Source organism: Dermacentor albipictus, chromosome 4, assembly GCF_038994185.2.
Source record: "Dermacentor albipictus isolate Rhodes 1998 colony chromosome 4, USDA_Dalb.pri_finalv2, whole genome shotgun sequence".
Lineage (NCBI taxonomy): Eukaryota > Metazoa > Arthropoda > Arachnida > Ixodida > Ixodidae > Dermacentor > Dermacentor albipictus.
This window is the reverse complement of record NC_091824.1, coordinates 138,915,819-138,936,996: the sequence shown is the minus strand read 5'-3', so window position 1 is coordinate 138,936,996 and position 21,178 is coordinate 138,915,819. Positions and strand designations below refer to the sequence as shown.

Sequence of the window (21,178 nt, the reverse complement as noted above, 5' to 3'; positions counted from 1 at the left end):
CAATGAGTGAGGAGAAAGCGGGTGTAGGTATTTCCTCCGAGTCACTGTCCTGGTCACATGCATTACGCCTTCCGGATTTCACACCCATATTTCTCGCTGAACTATCAGCCGTTATCTTAGTCCTTCGAAAACTTTCTTCAAATTATTCAACAGTGGTTATAGTGACTGATTCACTTTCAGTATGCACATCACTCACTTCATCTTCAGACACTACCAATCCTTGTAAATCATGAACCCCTCCAAACTTAAGCCTGGTGCGGTTGGTATGGGTTCCAGACCATCGTGGTATATTCTTAAACGAAGTGGCAGACACACTTGCGAGGATGTCTGCTAATGGTTTATGTGGCGATCGCAACTTTTATGCAATATGTATAATTCTGTTCTGTACTTGCAGAGCATTACATGTGTTGTGTGTTATGACTGTTCTAAATATCTGACTTTATATATGCGTACGTGGACTGGACTAATGCACAGAACTTTGCGACTCATGTACTGTTGGAATGTATATTTTTTATTCATCCAGTGTTCTACTGAGTGCCATATTTTGTGTCGCTATTCTCCCTTTTTACGCGAATTTGTTTCCTTTGCCAAGTGACAAGGGGTAGCCGGTGCCACCATAAAGGCGCCAACCTCTCCTAATATTCATCTCAATAAAAAATAAATGGACCAGCCATGTCCGTTTCGGCTACCTCGGCTTATGTCACATGCGGCTAGGTTTAGAAAATTTTCCCTTTTCCAAGATTCTACAAAACTGAAAATTCTCGCGTCGTAATTTAATCATTTGACCTTTTCATGGGACAATAAATGGTGACCCACACGTAAATTAGAAATCTCAATAACGAAATTACGATGCCGCATCCCACCATTAAATTTTTACCTATACAGGTCTGGTCTGGCACCGTCCCCTCTGTGTCAAACCTGCCGGGAACCCGAAAACATTGATCACTTTCTACTAGCATGCCGTCGATTCAGAAATCAGAGGAAGGGATTCGTATTCTCATTCCTAAAATAAGTATTTCTTTAACTACCCAGAATATCCTCTCCTTCGGGGCTTCATTGGGCTTTAGCCACAGGAACATCTGCGTGGCCTTTCGCGACTATCTCTGTGACCCAAGGAGGCCACCAGGTTAATTCACAAACTCAATAATTAGATGGCTGATTGCCTTATCGCAATTATTGTAATACCACAAACAAACACACACGTATACGCACACACAATTTGCTGTTTATAACTACAAATATTATTATTTCCGTATCTTCCAGCTAAATCTATCTCCTATAATTAACGTTATACTTCACCTTGATTTAGTTTTCCGTTTAGATTTCTCTCTCTCCCCTTCCCCTTAACCTTTAACCACCCGCTTCTTAGGCCAATCCCCCGTAGTGGGTAAGCGCCACAGGTGAGGAGAAAGCAAGCAAGCGAGCTATCGTCATTTTCATCATCTCGTCTCCGCGCGCTAAGAACACGAGCTCAAGACAAGCTGGAACGTTCACCTTTCGCGTAAATCTGCTACCATTACTAGCCGCAAGCTCGCCTCGTTCTGCTGGCGGCGCAGCTGACATCATAACTAGTGCGACGCTTCCCTCAGGTAAGGTTCTTTCCGAACAAATTTGATAGCAGTCGCCCTATAGGCTTGACAAAACTCTTATTATCGTAATGTGTTGATAAGACAAGGGCAGCATTCTTCAACCAACCGGACATAGACGGCGCACATAGACGCGCATAGGCGTAGTGTGCCCGACGCGGGCGGCAAGGACGTCGGCCTATGGTGTTGGGCTGCTGAGCACGAGGTCACGGGATCAAATCCCGGCCATGGCGGCCGCATTTCGATGGAGGCGAAATGCGAAAACACCCGTGTACTTAGATTTAGGTGCACGTTAAAGATCCCCAGGTGGACAAAATTTCCGGAGTCCTCCACTACGGCATGCCTCATAATCAGAAAGTGGTTTTGGCACGTGAAACCCCATAATTTAATTTTTTATGCGAAGCATATTACGAGAGCTCAACCCAGCTCCTCAGGCGCGGCGGTGTCGCCATGAAATCACGTGACACCGTGACGTCACGACAGAGGAGAAGTGGCTTTGGCTCAACTCTTGCAAGACGGGCTGGGTGGGAATCGAACCAGGGTCTCCGGAGTGTGGGACGGAGACGCTACCACTGAGCCACGAGTACGATGCTTCAAAGCGGTACAAAAGCGCCTCTAGTGAATGCGGTGTTGCCTTAGAAACGAGCTGTTTCTAAGGCGCGCGTCTCTTGCTCAGGCGCACATTTCGTTGCCGCGCCGAACGCTGCTTTGCTCGACGCTCACCGCGTCCAATGCGGGGCGCGTAGTCGCTGCCCTGTAGCCCATTGTCTTACACCCCTTGGCGGGTCGACGGGAACGCTGTCGCGTTCCACTCTTGAAGGCGAAGAAGTAATGCATGAGTTGTTTCTTCGTCTAGCCGAACCAAATATAGCCAAGCAACAGCAGTTCACCAGGCTAAACAGTGGTTCAACAACTAAAATAAAGGCTAATATGCTTCGCATCCTGGGCTTAACCTTACCTAAGCCACAGCCATTTTTTTTTAAGGACATCGGCCGGCAGACAAAGGAACGCGCCCAACGGGTGGTGGGAGACGAACGTTGGTGACGTTGGATCATCAGTGGGATCATTGTATTCGGAAACCTCGGCCAACACTAAGCGTATCGCGGGATGACGTCAGGCTTGCCTCACTATAGGTGAACGCTATATAGGGGCGCCCCACGTATACAGCGTTCTAAAACCAAAACTGTGACTAAGTCACGACACGACAGTTATATTAGGAGAGACAAAGACGGTAGTGCGGATTGCGGAGCAAACTCGGGTGTCTGAGATTCCAGTTGTGATTAGGAGAACGAAGCGTAGCGGCTGGCCATGTAATGCGTAGAACAGATAGCTGGTGGCCTATCACAGTAACAGTATGTGTGCCAAGAAAAAGAAAACTCAATCGCCTCGAGGGTGGCAGGGAATTAAAAAGAAACAATAATAAAATGGGATGTTGCGTGTAAAACCACTACCTGATTATGAGGCGCGCTGAATAAGGGACTCCGGAGGAAATCCGGATTAATTTTGACCACCTGAGGTTCTTTAACGTGCGTCCAATGCCCGGTGGTGCAAGGGCGTTGTCGCATTTCGCCGCCATTGGAGATGCGGCCATCGCGGCTGGCAGAGGATTATAAGTAGGCAGGGGTACACGTAGCGCTGGCTGGAAGAGTCCACCGTGTTGCAGTTGGACGTAAATATGATTATGGTGATATTGAGGACAATTATGTTGATCTTAGGCTTGAACGAACTGAACTAGGGCGCTGCGCGCACGACGTTAAAGGCGTGCACGGCTTTTCTGTGCGAACAAATCACAAATAAAGGAGAAAATTTAAGTAGCACTTCTACTCTCCGACTTTGCGTAGTTAACCCTTGAAAGATGGCAATAAGTGACCGCTATGTAAGCGATGTTTAGTTGGCTCACAAATTTTGTGTTACATGAGCTATGCGCGTTCGGTCACGTCTTTTCTGCTATTCTATCTAGACTCCCTCTGGTTTGTCTTCCGACCTTTCTTCACAATTTGACCCCTTTAATTGCCTTCCTTTCAACGTGGTAGCATAATGAGAAGCATCTGAAACGCCGCACGACGCGATTACGCGAAAGTTTCCTGCTTACATGCACCAGCTCGTTATATATTGGCGAAAGCAGGCAGCAGTAGCCAACAAGCACAGCCAACAATGTTGTTTATTAATAAAATTGAGACTCTATAACATCCCAAGGTAAGCAAAGGACTCGATATATGGAAACTTCTGTGGATTAATCCTGTGCAAAAGCCACTAATATATGCGAAAGCGTGAAATTCGTGACGTCAAAGCTCAGTCCATTAGACCCGCTGTTTTGGCGCGAAAGTCAAGAGAAAACCTTGGTATTTTCTCTTTTCTCCGCTGTCGGTCAACTATTTCGAACCAAAGAAACGCCGAAGAATATTCTGAAAGCCCTATGGTCACCAAAATGAATAAATTCGTTGCTCATATTTGGTACCCGTTTAACACTCTTCGTGTCGTCTTTTGTCGTTCGTAGCGCGAGCCGCTCCATCCCCTAAGCACCCCGACCGCTGCTGAGAGACCGCGATGCAAACCCAGTTCATCGCGTCCAGCAAGGGTCGCGCGGAGCGAGTCCAAGCGGCTAAGGCCACCTTCACGTACAGGTCAGCACCGCTGCACTTAGCCTCCAGATTGCTGTTCTCAATTCGATGCGATAACGCCTGAATGTGTTAGTACGCATCGTGACAAAGTTTCGCTGCTATAACGCCTGCACATCGTACTCTGAGTCATGTAGATGTTTACCTTCAAGTTAAGCCTACATATACTTGATCATACTACTGACAACACTCTTTGAGGTGCGTAATGCAATCAGCCTGTAGAATGTTCATGCTCTAGACTTTGACCTAGGCTTTGACTCTATACATGAATGCATAAATGTCTCTTAAAAGTGCAACCAACATTTACTATCAAGTGCATCGAGTCGTCCATAGATCGCCTTTAAATGTGGATGACTGTTGATTTTAACCTTTTTATAACGATAGAGTGGGTGGTCTAGTGCAACACGCTACATGTCTCCAATTTCACGTAACACTCTCGCCTGACACATTAAACCTATTTGTGCGTGTGTGTGTGCGTGCGTGTATGTGGGCTGAATTGTAAATGCCGCCATAACTGATTAACTCGTAGGCAACCAAAGATCCCCAAATAACCTCTTAGATGATGGTTTTAGGCAGCATGTTTTAATTGACGGATTGGGCCAGTCGCTGCTGAGGGCCTATCAGTTTCAAGACATCCTCGCAAACTTGCTTCGAAACGCCAGAGGCGCCCTATATACTTATTTCTTCAAAAAGCATTTCAATTGAGCGATGCACGACAGAACTATGTGGACCAACAATGTAAATTGTGGCAACTTTTTACTTGTTATTATTATTTCAATTTTTATTAATGGTTATTTTGGGGAGGGAAGGGGGCGAGAATATCGTAAAGTATAGGCTCAGAATTCGTAGTAACATACATGCACTGAGCCTATACATGCACCGGCTTCAATCCCGCACTTGCAGCATGTACATTAAATTACTTCAGTGACGAATTCTAACGAAACAATTACCTATGTGGAGGTATGTAGGAATTACTTAAAGCCTTTGCCGTAACACACGGTATGTTAATAAGCAGGTAATGAGACATCCACCCAGTCGTAGCAATTGCTACAAAGGAAACCCATGCGGAAACCATTGTAGCCACTGCTTAGATTGGGCGGATGTCTCATTATCCCTTTATTAATTACTTCGCTCCACCTAGCGGGTTTCCGCACAGCTATTACGTAAAACTCTTGACTTTGTTTCGAGTAGTTGATAAGCTCTAGTACACCCTGCCATCTTCTAGCCGCCTGGTTAGCTCAGATGGTAGAGCGGTTGCCCCGGAAAGGGTGTGGCCCCGGGCTCGAGCCCCGGACCAAGACGAATTTTTCTTCAAGTGCGAGGCTTTTCTTTCGAGGAACCCGTATGGGTTTCCTTTGTAGCAATTGCTACGAGTGGGTAAATGTCTCATTATCCCTTTATTAATTACTTCTCTCCACCTTGCGGATTTCCGCAGAACCATTACGTCGAACAGGGTATGTTCCCGCAATGACCACGAGGTGGCGATGATGCGTGCAGGTGGTGGCACGGCGTGGCGGCCACCAACCTTATCGTGTTCACGGCCTACTTTTTCTTCGTCATCTTTGTCGAGGTACACAAGGAGCCCGAAGCGAACCTCGACATCGGCACCGTCTACGGGCGCACATTCAAGAACCTCGAGGTAGCAAGCGCTATACGCGTGCAGCGTGAGCACGCATGTTTCGTGTTTCTCTCGCCAGAGATCAGGAATAACGATTGATCGAACGCTGAGAATGAGGACTGGCGTCGTAGCGCGGGCCGTACAGCAAAAAGAGGATGCGGGAGAAAAAACCGGCAGGCATGTGCACGTAGCATTGGCAACCCACACATCCAACAGCGAGAGCTGTGCTGATCATCACTATGTGCACCACGAGGAAGTGGTTGTTGTAGCCGTGCGGCGTCGGCGGCAGCGGTGGTGGTGGTGGTGATGATGATGATGATGATGACTGTGATTATGATGATGATGGTGATGGTGATGATGATGATTTATTGGCATGCTCTTTGAAACAGGGCGGTGACAAATTATCACCAAGCCTGCTTGATTTAATCAGGTATGTTGTACACGTACTCTAGCATTAAGTCTAAGGGTTGATCTTCAGGACATTAATAAAGTTCATCATACCATACCATTATTTTATACGTCTCTTTAATCTTGTTTTTCTTTTTTTCTTCTTCTTCTTCCTCAAAACTTCTCTACCTAGCTTGTACCGCTGCCCATGCCTGTAGCGGATCTGGTCATAGCCTTCTCTTCACTGCTTTTTTTTTTTTAACCAATACGCCAAATGCCTCTTGCGTATCTCGACTGCTGACCGATTTATGCTTCCATCCACTTTAAATCCAAACGCTTCTGGAAGGTGTACGTTACCTCCCACTGTCTGAATCTCTTCGCATTCCATTAGAATGTCAGAATCAGAATCAGTTTTATTGTGATGATTAGAAGGATTACGGGCTGTTAATATACAGGAGGAGGACCCGAAATCAAAGACTTCAATGGGACCTCCTCTACAAACTCAACGTAATAAAACATAGATTACAGCAGTCTCGACAATCGTTAACAAGGAAGAATTACAGGTTTTTGTATGAATAGCATAATTAAAGAATTAAATGTGCATGAATAAGAGGCGTATAAAAAAGCACTGTAAGAGAATCGTTTTCAACGGTAATAAATTAACAGCGTAAATAACATGTCGTACAAAGCATAATTTGCGAACTCGAATATATATGCATGGCAAAAACATCAAACAGAAATCTAATGGTATGACAATCAAAATGAAATAAAGGCACACTGAAAAAATGGTTGTGAGTGTGAACTAGGCATCAGTATTCGACAGAATATATTCTTTTAGTTATTTCTTGAATTTGTGAATTTTAAGCGTTTTTATATCTAGTGGTAGTGTGTTCCAGAATGCGACAGATGAAAAATGGACGCTCTGCTTCCCATATTTAGTATATGTATTTCGAATAAAATGAAGTTCCTATTTATTGCAAACTTGGTAATATTGCTATTTATTAGAGGAGATTGTGGTACCAAGCTGTCGCATCGTGTATAATTGATTTGATGGGAAAAAAGGTACCAATCGTTATGTTTAACGAGTTGTGTGACTGAAAGAATGTGATTACTTCGTAAAAGATATGCGGCTTCGTGGTTGTATGGGCTAAATGTAATTATCCTGATAGCCTGATTCTGTAGGATTTACAATTAGTTTAAATGGGCTACGTAAGTGTTTCCCCAACAAGTAACGCAGTAGTTAATCTGGGAATGAATAAATGAAAAGTATAAGGATAGTAATATTTGATGGTTAAATATGTTACGTGCCTTTAGACGTACCCTAATCCCGTAGATAATCTTCTCTTTTGCATTTGTTATTTGCTCAATAAATGTAAGATTTCTGCTTACTTGTACACCAAGATAATTAAAGGAAAAGCTTGCAGGGTTAGGACTGGCACCAAGAAAAATAGGAAGAATGGAGCGTTCATTTGTGGAAAGTCAATGCAACCACACATACCTCGTCATTTTGTGAGTATTTGCTCCTGGGTGTATTCGTCTTTGGTGTCTTCTAGAGTTACTGTATATGCTACCAAAGGTAGCATCTACCTTTGGTAGCATATACAGTAACTCTAGTGTCTTCTAGAGTTCTTCAGTGTCTTCGATACGGCAGCGCCCTCATCAGCCAACCTATAAGAGGTGGCCTCCGAGAGCGCACCGGAGCAATCTCGGAGGCCACGAACCAGGTAGTTCGCGAGTCTGTCTCGGCGCTTCACTGTCTTCTTTTATGCGAAGCATATTACTAGAGCTCAACCCAGCTCCTCAGGCGCGGCGGTGTCGCCTTCAATACCACGTGACACCGTGACGTCACGACAGAGGAGAAACGGGGCTCCAACTCGCGCCGTCGATCGCGGCGTCGCGGCGGTATATAAGCAGCTGCGCTTGCCTCTGCTAGACACTCACGAGGTGAGATGCCTCCTGGAGACAGAGCTGCTCGTTGGAATGAGAAGCGAAGGTTGCGGCGTGCTACAGAGACTGTTTCTAGGTGGCTTTGCTACGGCGCAGCGACTACGCGCCCCGCATCGGACGCGGTGAGCGTCGAGCAACGCAGCGTTCGGCGCGACAACGAAATGTGCGCCTGAGCAAGCGCCGCACGCCTGAGCCGACGCCGACGACACCGGCTTTTCTGCGGCACGAGCTCCTTAACGCTGTCGCGTTAAAATAAAGGCTAGTATGCTTCGCATCCTGGGCTTAACCTTAGCTAAGCCACAGCCAGTTTTTTTTTCTGTCCCTTTTCACGAAGTGTAATCCGCGCCACGACCAAAGTATGCCCAGAAAAGACTCGCCGCACGTTCTCGCGCGCAGGTTTCCGCGTTCTACGGCGTTCCGTACGCCAAGCCTCCCCTGGGCTTCCACCGATTCCGGCGGCCAGAGCCCATGCCCGCGGGCTCGCTGTCGCTTGACGGCCGCAACCCGCGCTACCCGTGCGTGCAGCACAACCTGTACTACGGCAACATCACCCTGATCGACGCGTCCAACGTGTCCGAGGACTGCCTGCACCTGGACGTCTACACGCCCACGACGAGCTCTGCCTACGAGCAGCTCAGGGGCGTCGGGGGCCTCGGGGTCGCGGGACACAGCGCCGTCCTTGTGGCGCTTATCGACTTGAACTTCGCCAGCGGCGGCAACTCGTACTTCTTCTCCGACCCGCGCCACTTCGTCAACCAGACCGGCGTGGTGGTCGTGGTGCCCAACTACCGGCTGGGCGCGATGGGGTTCATGCGCAGCGGAAAGCAGCGAGCGGCAGGCAACATGGGACTCCTGGACCAGGTGACAAAGTTTAGCAGCGAGCATGACACTGTGTAAAGAACTAGGCAGCGCATGGGATAGCTCTGCGACAGCGTCGAAGTACTTCCTATTTCGAGAAACAAACTTTATTGCGAGGTCCTGAGCACACTAAATTAAATTACGGGGTTTAACGTCCCGCAACTGCAGTGCATTGCGAGGAACACCGTAATGGAGAGCTCCGGATTGATTCCGTACACCTCGGGTTCTTTAACTTGCACCCAAAGCACGGTCGACGCGCGTTTTTTTTACATTCGGCAGCTATTAAAATGCGGCGGCCGCGGCCGAGATTGAACACGTCATGGCCAGTGAGTTACGGCGGCGGGTGTTTTGAGCATGCTTCCACTCTAACGAACGTCTCCGATTCTGAATGGTCCACAATGCAGAAGAAAAGAAAAAAAAGCACTTCTGCTTGAATTCGGCGTGCCCTTGCACACATGCCTTTAAGCCTATATATGAGAAACCTACGTATGGACTGCACAAACTCTTCAGCTCTTATTACGATGGTCCGCATGGGCGCAGACAGTTCTAAAAAAGGAAAAAAAAAAGAAAGCATGACCTAAGAAGCTGCCAGGACCCAAGGAAGAGGCAGGTGGCGACACTCCTGGAACTTCCCGCTACAGCGACTTATGATGTAATGAATTTTGACAGCGTTTTAACAAAGCTGATGATTTATCGGTATCGCAAGGTCGCACTGTGTGCGACAATGAGCGAACACTCAACGTGGTCATTTTTAACGCGAATAGAGTTCTTGGCATTGTGAGACCAGGTTTCTTTCCAGCTGTCTAGCTACCTAGCTATACCACCAAAAACATGGGCCAGACCCGGAGATAGCTCAGTGTAATAATGTGGGCCGATCCCTAAGATAGTGCAGTCTAAACATAGGGGACGTTCACGTGCGTATGTGCCATTGCGTATAATTACCACTGGGCATTTGTGGACTTCACGGCGGCGTCACCAGAAGGCGCAACGTGTCTAATGGCAAGCGCGAGAGGACCACTGCTGCAGTATGGACCAACGTTACTAGACTAGCTTCAGTTGTAAAACTCTCCGCCCGCGCGCTTACAGCCGGTGTCGCCACTTCTGTGACAGCCGCCAGATGGCAGCGCCGTTCCATCGGGCTCCACTGCAGACGCCTCGCCGCAGCCTTCAGCCCGTGCGGACGGGCAGTTTGCGCGTGTTTCACGCTCGCTAGCGTTCTCCCTTGTCCGAATTAGTGATACCATGAGAAAGCGGTATCCACCTACAGCAATAAGATTTATCGGGCAAGTTGGTTCATACTGTAATAAGGGTAAACTGCACGAAAGAAAGAAACGCATAGAGCGAAGCGCGGAAGCTGTGTTTTTTCCTGCCGTGTTAACGTTTCGCGCAGTTTAGGCTCAGAAGCCTGAACATTTGGCCAAAGGGTGTGATTAGGATGATCTTCATCCCCACCGAGGCTTCTCGCCACGCCAAAGAAGCGCAACAAAAAGAAAGATGAGGTCAGTCTTTGAACACACAAGCCACACACACACACACAAAAATATCATCTGCTCTTCTACTCCGTGAAGATGGTTAACCAGCGAAGCTGAAACGTGCGGCCAGTGTTTATCACTGGGTTAATCTAGAGGATTCATTAAAGTATTTCTGAATTATGCGGTAACACACACAATCGGCTGCGACGGAGAGAACGACGTCACTGACGATATGCCCGTAGTACGCCGTTGTCGCTTGCGTTCGACGTCTCGAGTTTGCTCGGAGGCGTGATTAGCTGCCTTCGCCCGATTTGCGATTATTCAAAATTAAGTTTCTTCAGAAATTAAATCTATCCGTTACGTAAGACAATGAGTGGCTCATACTGCCTTAAGCAATGGCCCCTCCCACCGTAAACGCGGCCTCCCCATTACGATGACAGAAGTGAAATTCTACGCTGGAATGATGAACGGCAACGCAGCCAGCTGTGGAAGACGACGATGAACGTAGGAGCAGTGGCACGAGCGCGTGTGCCGGTCGGCACAAGGAATAGCCGAATTCATGGCCGTGGTGCTAGCATTACGCAAATTAGGACCATCAATTACGTCAGCCGTGATAGTTACTGATTCTTTATCATTGTGCTCATCCCTTACTGCTTCTAGTGATTCTCGCTTGATGAGGACATTTCAATCATTGGTACCTGGTTACTTGAGAAGCGTGCGTTTGATTTGGGTGCCCGGCCATAAAGGACTAATCATTAATGAAATTGCAGACTCTCTAGCCAAGGCATCGATAAGTGGCCCGATTCTTCCTTGCTGCCCTTTGACTGCTTATGTAACTGCAGCTAGATTTCGCAGGAGTATCATTATACAGTCAGTATCAGGCTCCGAAATTACTAACTCTGTGGAGTACGGACATCTCCTGCACCCTTGGAACAGAGATTTTTGCCGAACACGGAAAATTGAAGTGTCCATCACGAAGCTGCGCTGCCGTATACCTGCATTGAACTTCTACCTCCACTGGTCTGGTCTGGTCCCCTCACCACTATGCTCATTCTGTGGCGAAGCGGAGACAATCGACCATTTCTTGTTGTCTTGCAGACGTTTTTCTATTATAAGAAAACGACTACTCGAAATCCCGCTTCGCTCTATTGGTCTGAGTTTATCAGTGCCTGTGATCCTATCTTTTGGAGCCTCCATTGTTGGGTTCAGCAACAGAAATGTTTGCTTGGCGATCCAAAATTACCTCATTGAAACTAATCGATTTCCATGTTAGATTGATCGTTCTCCCTCCCAACCATAGCTTTCTTTTATTTCTTATCTTTTATTAATTATTATTATTATTATTATTATTGTTATCTTATACCCGGTTTTCATCTGATTATTTCTTTTTTTCTCCAAACACAAAACGTTTACTTTTAAACTCACAAGCCTAAATTGTTAACTCCCTTGTTATCATTATTATTTTAGGCACCTAATTAAACCGCCCGATTCTTGGCCAATCCCCCACTGTGGGTATGCGCCACGGCCACTCAGGACAACAACAACAACAACAACAACAACAACAGAATCGCTCTGTTCCACGCCGAGCGAAGCGTCGCATTGCTGGCGGCACAGAAAAAGCAGCGCGCCGAACTGTCGACATCGTTCCGATAGCCGCCTATGCAGCCAGGTGTGCAGCACGTCGGCATCGTCTGCTTATATTCTCAACAAACTCGGCGAAAGCTACAGTTTCGCGGATTACATGCTTGCTGAAATTCGCCTTCAACAACGAACCACACAATACGCTGCACCGCGCGCTTCGTCCGGCCCGCCCGCGTAGCCGGCTAGTGAGGAAGTGAAGCCGGGCGCGACTGCAGCGCCACGAAGGCGCGGGCGGGTGGCGGTTCCGCGCAACGGCGCCGAGTTTTAAAACTGAAGCTAGTCTAGTAACGTTGGTATGGACTTCATACACGATGCATTTAGGATATTCGCATACTAGGATAGCCATCGTAGATAATTTCTGTCCGATTTTACCTTTAACGGCGTAAATACGACCCGAGCAGGCGTAAATGCACTGAAACCCGCCACGTCTCACTTAGGTCATAAGCAGCGCGGCTAGGTGCGAAATTCGAAAGCTGTTTGGGCTCGCTTTTCTTCGCTGTCACGGCAAAGGAAGCTCTAACAGCGTGCTGCCATTAACTGCTTGAAATGAAGAAGACGCAATCCTCTAAGCTGCACCTTGCGTACAGAGTACGCAAGGCGCAGTACTCCTGAGTACTCCTAGCTCATGCTTGGCAAGTAGTACTCAGTGCTTGACGTCACTTAGCTCTTCACTCTCAGCGAACAAATACTATTTCATTCGGTCGAGAAGCGACGCTAACTATAACGTGCTTCAATTGCATACAGTTACACACCTAGTAATTTTCCTCCGAGAAACAAATGCTTCTCGGTTTAACCCTTCATTTTAGTGCCTCTTTAAGCTCTCTTCACCTTTCTGTTTTGCTGCCTCCGCTTGGACCGTCAGGCCATAATGCTTCGCTGGGTACGCGACAACATCTTCAGCTTCGGCGGCAATCCGCACAACATCGTCCTCATGGGCGTTGGGGGAGGCGCGGTGGCCGCCGGCTACCACCTACTGTCTCCCATGACGCGAGGTTTCACCAGACGCGCCATACTGCACAGGTATATGATGCACGTACGGCACTCTTGTCTGCTTGTAATATATCAGACCGTATGATCAGCCTATCTTTAAGTCCACTGCAGGGCGAAGGCCCCTCCCTGCGAACTCCAATTTCATCACCCCACCTATACTTTTCTGCCGTCCTCGACTGCGCTTCCCTTCCCTTGGCACCCATTCTGTAACTCTAATGGTGCACCGATTATGTACCCTACGCATTACATGGCCTACCCAGTTCTTTTTTTTTTCTTTCTCTCTCTCTTAATGTCAACTAGAATATCGGCTATTGCCGTTTGCTCTCTGATCCACACCGATGTATTTCCGTCTCTTAACGTTGCCCCTAATATTTTTTTTTCGTTCCATCGCACTTTGCGCGTAACAACAATGCGTTCTGCAATTTCCGCAATAGTGGGGTGGGTGGGGGTTAAAAAGAAGCAATGCAGTGGAAGCCGGTGTGTGGTTTGATAACATCTGAACATAACTATAAATGAAAAGCTTCCAAATTCTTAAAATGGAATCTTGATTGGCCGTTAAAAATTTTGCTTTACTTAAAGCACACTGTTGCATTATGTGTTTTAATCAGACAAATGGAATTAAAGTATGGCTGCTTGTAGTCTTGCTGATTCGTCCGATGCATTGCAGTGACCCTTAAAGTTACACGAATAATTAGCGGGGTCAGAAATATATTCACTTACTTTGATAATTAGCTTCCATAGTTTCCGCTTTTTTTTTTTTCGTGGACACTACATGACGCGGTTACGACAGACTCGCTTACAACTTAGCTACGCTTGTGCGTTGCGCGTGCCCTCGCAGCGGTTCTCCGCTGATGCCTTACCCGGACCGTTCGAGCCAGGACCCGATCGAGGAGGTAGCGCTACGAGCCAACTGCCTGTCGGGCGCGGGGGATTCAAGCGTGGACCTGGCCTCCGCGGTCGCTTGCGTGCACGTAACACCCACAGAGCGTCTGCGCCCAGCGCTCACCGAGGGGCACTTCCCGATAACGCACGATTCGTTCATGCCACTGCCGTACGAGACTATGCTGTCGCAGTCGACGGGACATAGCGCTCAGGTACGGAGGCCATAGCTGCACCGGCCACGCAGTACCGAGCGTTACTACGGTCGCGTTAACCCGTCGTGGTTGCTCAGTGGCTATGGTGTTGGGCTGCTGAGCACGAGGTCGCGGGATCGAATCCCGGCCATGGCATGGTCGCATTTCGATGGGGGCGAAAACACCCGTGTACTTACATTTAGGTGCACGTTAAAGAACCCCGGGTGGTCGAAATTTCCGGAGTCCTCCACTACGGCGTGCCTCATGATCAGAAAATGGTTTTGGCACGTAAAACCCCATAATTTTTACGGTCGCGTTAGCACGAAGTGCGCAATTCGTTGCGCGCTTCCTTTCGCGCCTTGTTCAGTCTACCATTCGCCTTGGTTTCCAATAACCCAAGTAGCGCAACATGTAACTGACCCGTGACCACATGTAAAAATGGTCTCGAGTTTACGCAATAAGATTGCGAGTTAGCGCTGTGTGCGTATCGTTTGTTGCCATTGTCCGTGACGCGCTGTGTGTAATCTGTACGATTGCGCAGTTCGTTTCATGTCCTGGTTCCGTCTGTGCTACTTTTCTTTTAACGCGATAGCGTTAAGGAGCTCGTGTCGCAGAAAAGCCGGTGTCGTCGGCGTCGGTGTCGGCGTCCACGGCGTTGACCGTGAGCGATAAATCACGGCAGGCGCTTCATAAATAAAAAGCAACTTCCAAGATTGGCCCGGTGGGAATCGAACCAGGGTCTCCGGAGTGTGAGACGGAGACGCTACCACTCAGCCACGAGTGTTTTTTATTTATTTAATTTTAATTTAATAAAAAAAACTCAGCCACGAGTTCGATGCTTCCAAGCGGTACAAACGCGCCTCTAGTGAATGCGGTGTTGCCTTCGAAACAAGCCGTGGAAAGTTATACTGCGGTGTATATCGGTAATTATGAACATGTAACGTACAGAAGTCGCAATTACACGAGTTGCGAAGTGCGTTTCCGCTGCATTTCTTCTGCGCTTTCCGCACACGCAGAGCCATCTTGCGGCGAACACAGAAGACCCCCTCCTCTCAATGTACGGCGCTGCCCCGACAGGAGGCGCGCCGCGCGCGCATTGGGACCGCTGCCAGGCGCGTCGCGGTCCCGACTCCCTCTCCCCTGGCGACGCTTCGCCGTGCTGCCGGTTGCAGAATCAAGCGCCGTTCCTTTCTTTAGATTACTATCTATCTCTCTGCCCGTGCCGATCACGACGTTTGGCTGGCGTAGATCGTTTCCCCTCCGAGACACCGAGTTCTTTGGTTCGTTCCGTTCGCTCAGGCGCCCGTTTCGTTGCCGCGCCGAACGCTGCGTTGCTCGACGCTCACCGCGTGATAGGTGGGCGCTAAGTCTGATGCGGGGCGCATCGTAAGTGATCGCTGTGCCGCAGCGCATTCTCTTATACCCCTTGGCGGGTCGACGGGAACGCTGTCGCGTCCCACCCTTGTCCTCCAATTTTTTTTTCCAGTTACCTGTGTAGCACAACTTAAGTTTAGTACCGTCCCAACCGTGCCCTCCTTAAACGCATATATTCGTGTCTGCATCGCAGGTGCTTGTGGGCAACGTGCGGAACGAAGGCGGAATGCTGGTGGCGCACGAGTTCCGGAACTTGACCTACAAGGAATTGCACACCACCAGCAGGGATGAGATTACCCAAAGGCTGTTGAAGTACCTAGAGCCCTATCATATCCCGCACCTGGAGAAGATCATCAGGTGTGCTCGAGGCGAACATATAGTTTCTGTTTCCGCATATAACGTATCTCCCTTAAAGTGAATGCAAAGTTAATCCGCATGCTAAATCCAGCATATACTAAACTTTTCTTGCGGATTTCAGAAAATCAAGATTGCTTCTAATTTTATGCTCCGGTAAGACTATATTTTGTGGAATTTAAAGGAACACTAACACCTGTGCCACGCTAGAACAGAAATTGTGTTCATTTGTTGGAGCACAAAGTTCCCTAGTGGCATCTTTTTCTTTTGGTAGATGTGCCACATGTCAAAATTTAATGACATTTAACACGATGATGTCAATGACAGTATATTCTGAAGTGAGCAATGTTAAGGTACTGAATAAAAAGTAAATTTGCATTTGCAAGTTTAATCCGCCATCACAAATAGTGAAATGTAAAAACATGTGTACTGTGGAGCAGTTGCTTCACTAAGGAGAGGTGGACCACTCCGGTTGAAGCCCGCTGAGCGGCGACTGTGGTGCGGTCGCCACTAAGTAACTGTTTCCAGTTAAAAAGAATAGTAATATTTTTCTACAAGCACTGCTTGCGTCATGCAGGGCATTGTTTATTTGGTGTCATTCTAATGTATAATATATTCTCCTAGCTGTGGGATCATAGTTCGGAGGGTACAGGGGAACAAATTACAGAATGCTTGCAAAATATGACACATGTCAAACTGCCACCATATTGTCATTTTTTTTATTACATAAATAAATGTCGAATTACAGGCAAAAAATAATAGCGTTGCTCTCTTAAGTTACTTCACATTCATTATATACAAAGTGTGCATCAAGAAATGGCTAGTTGCAAGAGAAAAAGGGAGGGGAGTGACACGCCCAGCAGAGGCACTGTGTGGCGGGAAGCCGAGTGACGCCACTACTATCATGTCATTAGCAGGACTTTGTCACTGTCATTTACAATGTTGCAACCGGCCACAGCAACTTCGGCCGTTGCATATAAAACATGAAGCCCAAAAGCAAAATGGCGCCTGCCCCATCAAAACCATTCCAGCACTTACCTGAGAAAGTTGTCAGAGTACAGCTCAGAAGTTGTACTCTGAGAACTTTCTCCGGTGAGCGCGCTGCAGTTGATAGTAATGTATAAATTATTTTTCACATGATAGAGACGGTTTTGTATGCTTCAATTATACTGCAGTGCACAAGATAGGGCATCGTAAGTACGCATTTCCGTCGAATTAGTTCTGGCGAACACATTATATAACGAATGACATTCAAGAAAAATACATTGGTTTTTTTTTTACGTTTTGACATCACGCAAATGGCATTAAAATTTAAGGCATTAGCACATTAACGTCATTTTCTGTGCCCGTGTTGGTCATTAGCAAGTTACCTTTCAACGAAAAGCTACCTGTTACCATGAAAGGAGGCTTGACAGGCCAAGCACAGCCACCCGATAAGAACGCACAGGATGGTGTGTTTTCATCGAGCGGCCACAGGCCAAAAAAGGGCGTTAAATCTAGACATGTGGCAAAATCACCTCAAAGGGACACAAAAGGAAAATATTAAGTTAAAATATACCTATAGATTATTTGTCTAGAAGTATACTGCGTTTTCTGTGTGTCCTTGTTAACTAGAAAATTGCCGCCGCAAGTACCGGTGCTACTCATCCATTTTAATCGCCCGCGTCAAAATGTACAAATTAACGTAATCCTCGCCTGACCTCCCTCTGCCGCTCTCTGTGAATCGGCTAGTGCTGACGTCATATGAGAGGTACCATTGCCCAGTAGAGTGTCGAATAAAGAAAAAAAACACGGTTTGGTTGGGGTTCAGTGCACTTCGATTTCATTGCGGTTCGGAGAAGGAAAGATTTCTAACGGTTTGCGACAGCCCGCTCGGCGCTGTTCATTTTATCCTTTCTCATAGCGATACGATACGCTTGCATATAGTACTATCGATTTGTCCGCGTGGCGCATGCGCAAGGTTCGCAAAGGCAGAAATTTACGAATACATTACACAGATACGGAGAAATTTTCCTGTACACATATTAAGGACAGAGGTAATTAATGAGAATTCTGCGACAGCGTAAAGCCTGTGTAGCTTCCACACTTGCTGCTTTGATAGCAACAGTGTCGGTTAATTTTCGTTTTGCTTCAGGTTTTCACTACAGCACTAGTGGTGAGTGAACTACAGTGTACTAGAATAGGGCTGTATCCATGTGCGCATAGTCCTGCCCGGCAAATATGGGCAGACAAAAAAAGTCAAAGCAAGCACATTGTGCCCCACGAATAATTTCTACAACACGAAGACGAGCATTATACCCTGCTTGGCAAACTGCCAAACATGCATTGAGCCATGTCGCGTAACAAAAGCAGATTTCGTGTGCCGTTTACAGCCGCAGTTACCGCTCACTGAGAAGGTGGCGGCATCCATTAGTGACTGCAGTGTTATGGTTACAATAGAGAATTTTAGTGCGTCCAGTATACTCCGGCAGGCGCGGGCGGTTCGCCGGATGAGCGGAGTCGTAAACGTGAGCGGCCAGATTGGTGGCGCCAGCTCTGGTGGTGCAAAGCTCAACCACCTAAACACAGAACCAATTACTATATATATTCTTCTTAGCTGGGGTGTAAGTTTTCGACAGCAGCGTAATTGTGAACACCATTACACCACTGCCGAAAATTTGCAACAGCAGCGATGCAGAATAAAGTAGGTTACTGCAATTTTAGCTCTGTGTTTGTCTGGTTGAGCTCTACAACACCAGGCGGCTTCACCGCTCCGGCCACTCACGTTTACGCCCCCGACCATCCGGCAATCCGCCCAAACCGCCCCAGTTTGCCGGAATAGCGGACACGCTAAAAGTCTCTAATAAGTCATTAGTGCAGCTGCATTCGTTCATATCTCTTGTCGAAAACATCAGCTTTCCCTCTCTCAGTGTTTATCTAGCTTTAGTTTTAGCAGCGATTTGACCTAAAGGCCGGATTAGGAGCGTCACTAGAAATGTTGATTCCGCGGAGCTCCTGAAATAACTTTTCAGCCGCAGAACACAATTGGCACGGCTGACTTCAGAAGTGCAAGCATCTCTGCCAAGGTGACTAGTTAAGAGCACATGCCCAGCGTCTATCCCCATTCTTACACACAAAGCAAGAATGGGGATAGAGTGCTTGAAATGGAGTGTTTGAAAGGAAGCAAAGGTCACCACACTGACTGATGCAATGAGCACACAGACAATAATATATTGATCAGATGAGAAAATTCGTATGGAATCCTATGCATACAGGTGCTACCTGGCCAACCCGGAGAAAGGGCAGCAATTGATGAACTTTATCGACGTGGCCTCGGAATTGCTGGGTGACCTGTTGTATGTGTGCCCGATGAAGCGGTTTGCCAACCTCTTCTCGGATGCCGGCAACCGGGTCAACTACTTCGTGTACGATTACCAGCCGGAGGCAGTGAAGTCGCTGAAGCCATTCCACAAGGACGCTACCCAGCTGGATGACGTGCTCACCGTGTTTGGCGCACAGCTGTTCCCATCCGAGATGCTCTTCTCTCACACAATAATGAAGCACTGGGGCGACTTCGCGAAGTCTGGGTGAGAGTGGTTGCACTGCCATCCTTCTCTTGAGCTCCACAAGAAGGTTGCGGTTTACCCCATCCATTACAGTTTCCTACAAAGCTTACTAGAGGTGACTCTAGCACTAGTGTTCTAGCACCCTATACTAGTATCTAAAGGAGCTGCAAGAATAACCGTTCAGCCAGCATACAGCTGTACATGGATTTGTTTAGACTTAGTCCTTCAGGCTTCAAACACCTTTGTGACTTGACAAAATGATCATTTGTGACAGAACATTAGGCTATAAGCTCGACAATTGGCAATGATTACAAATATGCACAGAGACTAAATGCCTATGATTATAAAACTACAAATGCGTGAATTTAGAAAGATAACATCACAAAAATGTCTGAAGCCACAAGCACGAAGATTAGATACGACTATGTATAACCATGATTCACACGGTAGTAGAACGACTGCAGTGCCTGAGTTTCCTCTAGTAATTTTGGTAGGAAACTCTGCCATCCATGACCCTGTCAATCAAGGTACCTATTCAAGAAGAGGCAATTTGTGTAAGCACATTACAGTTTACGGATATTAGAGACCTTGACGGCAGATGATGATGAACTCTGCCACCCATGACCCTATCGGTCCAGGTGTCTACACAGGAATAGGTAATTTGTGTAAACACATCACAGTTTATGGATATCAAACATTGACGGCAGATGATGATGATGATGGCATGGCACTTTTCCTTTGTAATAGGCAGATGTATAGGTTATGTCCTAGCAATAATAATATTAATCATTAAGAAAAAAAAAGGGAAAGAAAAATTGCAAGCAAGCACAGTCACAATATCAAAGAATCCAACATAGAATACAATACCGACCAGTCCGACACTGATGCCTGTGGTGGCTGTTGACTGTTGACTGGCCTTCGGTGTTTTTCACCACCATTTTGCATCATTGCTTTGTCAATATAACTGCCGCTGACTGCACCAGCCCAGAGGCATCTTCACAGCTGAGTGCTTTCAGCCAAGACATCTTGGGATGGTGTATACCCACTTGTTCACATTTGAGTGCGATATGCTCAATTGTTTGGTCCACCTTACCACATGCTCAACACAGCACACTGCACACACTTATGGTGAATTTTTGTTGCCGTGTAAGCGTTCACAGTGCTCCTACTCTCGCCTTGAAGAGCAGTGAGCTTATGATGCTCTTGTCATACAGGTGGGCAGTCCTGATTCCACTCCTATGATTGCGATAGATAGCCAGAGTGTCCCGCTGGGTGAGTGTCTGCTTCCACGTGCTATCACTTCATCTCGCACTCTGTGGCACATCCACCTCTGCGTATGCCCTAGCTGAGTTCAGTTGCCAACAGGTACTGAAATGCACATCTCGCCCACCTGTCCCTGCTCATGCGTTGTAGGCGGTTGAAGTATGCCAACTTGCTGGAAACTTCTTGTGCTTCAAAGCTTGACCATAGAGCACCTATACAAACTTAGAGAAGGGAAACTGTACCTTGCACAGTGCAACGGAAATAAGAGGAACGGTGGCATTATGAAATAAAGTATACGACCGAGAGATGGTGCTGACAAATCAAAAGGGGAAGAGAGAGCGTAAACTTTTATTTCAAATCAGCAAGATTTGAGTCCGGCGTCTTTTAGTGGGTCTGGGCTCCCGCCGCGGACGCGGTTCCTAGACCTTGTCTCGAAGCGGCTTCCTCGGCTC

The 21,178-nt window shown here is 47.4% G+C and overlaps 1 protein-coding gene across 4 annotated transcripts in view; it reads left to right on the top strand.

The window, feature by feature from the left end:
- The first annotated feature begins 1,431 nt into the window (after window positions 1-1,431).
- The window catches only part of LOC135895807 (carboxylesterase 5A-like), a 28,870-nt gene continuing 9,123 nt past the window's right edge, over window positions 1,432-21,178 (top strand). Inside the window, exons 1-9 of one of the 4 annotated variants that reach the window (XM_065423986.1) lie at window positions 1,432-1,589; window positions 4,084-4,210; window positions 5,702-5,843; window positions 8,553-9,017; window positions 12,990-13,147; window positions 13,956-14,211; window positions 15,758-15,921; window positions 19,173-19,484; window positions 20,678-20,735. In XM_065423986.1, the coding sequence (XP_065280058.1) occupies window positions 4,134-4,210; window positions 5,702-5,843; window positions 8,553-9,017; window positions 12,990-13,147; window positions 13,956-14,211; window positions 15,758-15,921; window positions 19,173-19,484; window positions 20,678-20,705 (1,602 nt within the window). In that variant the 5' untranslated portion in view covers window positions 1,432-1,589; window positions 4,084-4,133 and the 3' untranslated portion in view covers window positions 20,706-20,735. The remainder of the gene's footprint in view (window positions 1,590-4,083; window positions 4,211-5,701; window positions 5,844-8,552; window positions 9,018-12,989; window positions 13,148-13,955; window positions 14,212-15,757; window positions 15,922-19,172; window positions 19,485-20,677; window positions 20,736-21,178) is intronic. The other 3 variants (XM_065423985.1, XM_065423987.1, XM_065423988.1) reach the window with 3 other exon arrangements.